A 4,994-nucleotide genomic window follows, 5' to 3' on the forward strand; every position below is an offset into this window, starting at 1 on the left:
CGCTGAAGTCGCAGGACTTCAGCAAACAGACCGATTTATTTTTTTTTCCCTTCTTCTTCAGATCCAGAAATGGCAGTATTTCTGTTCGTTGGCTGCTTTGATTTAGTGTGGCCTTGTTAAAAAGACCGGCTGCGACTGTTGAGTAGAGTTTCCTTTTGAAGTCGTGTCTCTTAAGGTGTCTTCCCAGGACAATCCCAGTTTGGCAAGCGGTGATGGAGGAACTTAGAGCCCTCGGTCAAACTGAAGGTGCATGGGTGGTGGGACATTGACTCTGTGTTAGCAAGCATTAGTAACTGTGCAGCGTGAGTTCAGATACTAATGCGTTGTCTGTTTTAAGCAGAAGTTTGATCCTGAATTAGAACTTTGCCCTTTACAGACTGCTTTTTTAGTTTTAGCACAACTTCCCGTAGCTGTAGTGGCCATAAATAGTTTACTTTGTCTAGATATTTTTCCTAATGCTTCATTTTCTTGTAGATTTTTTCTCTTCTGAGCACAAGATCAGGGTAGGAATTAATTACTTTTGTTTATATAATAATTCTCTTTTTTTGTTTGTTTTGGAAACTACTTTCTGACAGCTATGAAATTTCTGTTGGTTTTTGATTTTGACCATACAATCATAGATGAGAATAGTGATACCTGGATTGTGAAATGTGCTCCTGAGAAAAAACTTCCTAACGAATTAAGAAACTCCTACCGACCAGGACATTGGACAGAATACATGGGCAGAGTCTTTGTCTACTTGGGAGACAATGGCGTCAAAGAAGATGAGATGAGAAGAACTATGACAACAATTCCTTTCACTGTGGGAATGGTGGATCTTATGGGTTTTCTTGGCGAGAACAAAGAGTTGTTTGACTGCATCATTGTTTCAGATTCTAATACAGTATTTATTGACTGGATTTTGAAAGCTGCTGGTTTCCATAAGGTGTTTGATGAAGTGTTTACAAACCCTGCAGCATTCAGCAGTACTGGCTATCTTACTGTACAGAACTTCCATGCTCACCATTGTGCAAAGTGCCCCAAAAACCTTTGCAAAAGGAAAGTTTTAAAAGAATTTATAGATAAACAGTTGGAGCGAGGAGTAAGTTATACACAAATTGTATATATAGGTGATGGTGGGAATGACTTATGTCCAGTAATGTTTTTGAAGAAGGATGATATTGCTATGCCCAGGCAAGGGTATACCTTGGAGAAAAAGATTTCTCAACTGGCCCAAGATCTCAGTCCTGTAGAGTGTTCTGTTCTGGTTTGGTCATCTGCTAGAGAAATTATGTCTCATCTGAAAGTGCTTTTAAAGGAATAATTCCAATGATAAAAGGAAGCCAATACAGTTACATTTTATCTTCCTGGGAGAGAAAAACTGTATGTGTATAAAAGCACAAAATTGTAAAATTGGTCTGTTATCTGAACTTACGATTTTAAACACAATATAAAACTGTTTAGGTTCAGTCTTGGCAATAGTGGTGAAGTGAAGTTAAAATGGCTTTCTAACGTAGTACACATTCCAACGTAAGTGGAGAATGGGGATTGCAAGAGGAATTGCTGTTGTTCTTAGTCTTCCCTCTCCTCCCCCAAGCCTTTACTGACAATATAACTGACCTTTTCTGTTCCATGTGCTTAGGGGAAGAAGTAAGAGCAGCTCACAAAATAATTAAATTCTTTATTTGCAAAACATTAAGTGCCAGAAGTGTGGTTCTGGAACCATGCTTTTATATTTCTTTGATCAGGATAAATGTTTAATTTTGTAAATTATTTGTTATGCTTGTAATCTTGTTTGAGCTGAAGATGCATTTGTATTTTCAATATACTAAATATTTTGCCAAACAAAATTACTTTTAATAATTTGTATTGTATTGTAAAGACAATAAAAGTTACTGTCATTGACAAAAGCAATGCACCTGATTTGTGTCATGTGTTCTGCTGGCCTGTGTGTCATCAGACACCTGTTCTTGTAAGGGCCTGGAGAGCGTGAACACAAGTGTAGGTGCCAGCCTTTGCGTAACACCTTCATTTATTTTGTCAGTCAGACTCCTTCTCTTCTGGAGAGCAGCAAGGACGTTGCCGTTCTGTTTCAAGAAGAGTCACTCTCCCATTCTCCTGACTGCCACCCTGACAGCGTGCTGCTGCCACTCCATATAGAGTTAATGCTGGTTTGCTCTTCGTGCTGACAGCTCTGAGTCAGCCAGGTGCTTTTTTCTTGCTGGGTGTCTGCTCTAATGCACAGGCCCACTGAATGGTGCATATGTATACATGTTTCCACTGATTTTACATATCCACTGTCGCCCATGTCTATAGTATAATCCTCTCATACAGGCTGGAAGGGAACATTTGTCTCCATTTTAATCTTTTAACAGAATTGCTCTGTTTTTAAATAGTTACAGGAATTGTTTGTCATCATGCAGTCTTTCTCTTTACCACTCACAGTGGGATCAGCCCCAAGAGTTGGCCTATGCATCTAGAGGTATTATTAAAAATAAGTCTCATTAAAGTATTTTCATGCCAAATGTTTTCTTTCTTATAGTCCCACAAAAGGTTCAAACTGATGTAGTCTGTTATTGAACTGATGTCTGTTTTAGCTTAAGTGAGCTTTAATAACAGAAATCAGACCAACTTTTGCAACACTTTGGTTGCAGATGTCCAAGATGTAGCTCAGCAGCCTGCAATTACTGTAGCTGTCTTCCTCTGTTTTCTGTGCAGTATTGTTCTCATTTTTTTACCGACATTTGATGTTGTCACTACCTTCATTTTCTCAGTTTGAGATTTTTAGGAGTGGTCTTGCTTGTTTTCAGGCAGATAGTGTATATAAATTAAGATTTCCTTTGAGTACTTCCTTGTAAATGCTCCTGCTTCTAGCTCTTTTCCTGCATTGTAGAAGGTTGCTTTGAACAGTCTGTTATCTAAGATTTCCAGAGTCATGGACCTGAGTTCTCAGGAGCATTGCTTTAATATTTGATAGGTGCCAGAGCTATTTGTACTGGAGATCTTACCCTGTTGTTTTGTGCAAGGGCACAACAACGGTGTCTGAAGAACTGGTGGATCTGAAGTTGTGACAGGTTTAAGTGGTCTGATTTACAGGTCATGCAAAAAGAATGGTAATGGCTGTTGCACAGTACAATTTTGTATATTTTTTTTTTTCAAGTTGTGCGTCTTCTTCATTCTAGATGTGCTGCTTAATGTTTCAGATTCTGTGCTGGTCTCTTTTGTGCTTTTCAGAACTTAGTTGTGAAACAGCCTGCTTTCAGTTTGCCCACAGATCTCAGTTACTGCTTACTTAAACAAACAATGAACTAGTATATGAATTCAGCTTTTTCTTCCACTTGTATTAACCATTGTTCTTTTAACCTTAAGGAACCCACCTTGTAGTTTGCTGTGAGAGTGAGAAACTGAATGAGAAATTAATCTTCCTGCTCAAAAAGGGGTGTTTTTTGTGGTTTCAATTAAAGTGCTGAAGCCGGAGCTGAGAGATTAAGCAGACTACTTGAAATATCAGCAATTATGATGCAATTACTTCAAGTAGAGGGTAGAGATGATGCTATTTGCTAGGCAAGTGCATGTTGGAGACAGAAGAAATTTTTAAACTCCAGTGGGTAGGCCATTAAGCTATTAATATGAGGTCTTGGGGCTTTTCTTCCTCTTACAAGAGAAGAGAGAACTTTTCTGAAGCACCACAATTACCTTTTCTTTCCACATTGGGGTATAAGGGAGGGGAGATGAGTATTTCCAAAGGTGAAGCTAGTTTAAGCTGGTAACCCAGCCAAAAGAGAAAGGGAGAAGCTCCTTGAAGGGGTGCATGTTCAGTACTGGGTGTTGCTGATCTCTAAACTTGCTGGCAGTTTTCTATAGGGTAACAGGTCTGCTAGCGTACGCCAGCTACTATAAAGAGGACTTAGCCTTCGTGTTACATGCTAGTAGGATGGCCGAGACCTGGGAGAAGTTCCGTTTGTCTGTAGGAAGCTGATGAAATGGAAAGTGCAAAACCCCAGCAAAACAGCTGTTGGCATGGGGATGTATAAACAGACTCAGGGCTGTACAAGAGAATGCTCCAGAGGAAGGAATGGAGTGAGGAATGTAGCTGGGGACAGGCCGCCAGTTCCTGGGTTACACCACAAAACTCTAATTTCCTGGGCTAACAATGCATTGAGTGATTGAAAGGCAAAAATGTGTGAAGGGTTTGTTGGTTTTTGTTTGAAGCAGCTCATTTATGTGTCTCCTCACTAGGTAAAGGCCAAGGGCACGTTTGCATCCTGTTGCACAGTGAGCATGTGAGGAGGGACGGCAGAGGAGTGTGTGTATGTACACTTCCCAGTTCAAGTTCCTTCTTTAGTTCACAGAAAAGAATCTGTGTAGAGCAGGACTGAGTATTGCTGGCACTTGCTAATCATGACAAATACCCACCTCCTTTTGGTAGGAGAAACCGCTGCCTGTCCTTTCAATCCAGAAGAGCTCTGGCAGGACACGGGGAGCCTGGCTGCTGGATCCAAACGATCCAAACCCTGCTGCAGGTGAAGGAGGGAGCACAGCTGCTTAAACCCAGAGGACGCTGTGCTTCAAATACTTCTAAAGGTGTCCATTGCAGAAAATGCTTTGCTAGCTGAGAAGAAAAAGACTCCTTAAATAGTGATTCGTGTTTTCAGAAGTGCTAGAAGCCACTATAACCTTCTTCCTGCATAAATTGCTTAGGGTTGGAGTCTGTTTGTCGGTGTCGTTTGTGACTGTCCTTTGCACCGTGCCTGGAGCTCTGGCTGCTCCCTCTCAAATCCCATCCTTCTGCCACAGGGGAGTCCCTGGAGCTTGCTGTCCGTCCTGGGAGAGTGGGGTGCTGCTGCGCGAGGCGGCTTCAGGGGGCAGTGACAGGTCCCTTTGCTTTGTTGTGTGGCTGAGATTCACCGAGCTGGTGACGCTCCCCAGGCGTCTGCTCCTGTCCCTGACACGGTGGCAGCGGCCGCGCCTTCTGTCATTGTCGCACTGAGCCCTCTAACTCCTGCCCGGGGCCG

At 41.8% G+C, this 4,994-nt stretch overlaps 1 protein-coding gene across 1 annotated transcript; it reads left to right on the forward strand.

Moving 5' to 3' along the window:
• The first annotated feature begins 574 nt into the window (after positions 1–574).
• PHOSPHO2 (phosphatase, orphan 2) lies at positions 575–1,303 on the forward strand. Its single transcript, XM_010072988.1, has one exon. The coding sequence runs from the start codon at positions 578–580 to the stop codon at positions 1,301–1,303; it is 726 nt and encodes a 241-aa protein (XP_010071290.1). The 5' UTR covers positions 575–577.
• Positions 1,304–4,994: the final 3,691 nt, after the last annotated feature.

This window comes from Pterocles gutturalis, unplaced genomic scaffold (assembly GCF_000699245.1).
Source record: "Pterocles gutturalis isolate BGI_N339 unplaced genomic scaffold, ASM69924v1 Scaffold48842, whole genome shotgun sequence".
NCBI lineage: Eukaryota > Metazoa > Chordata > Aves > Pterocliformes > Pteroclidae > Pterocles > Pterocles gutturalis.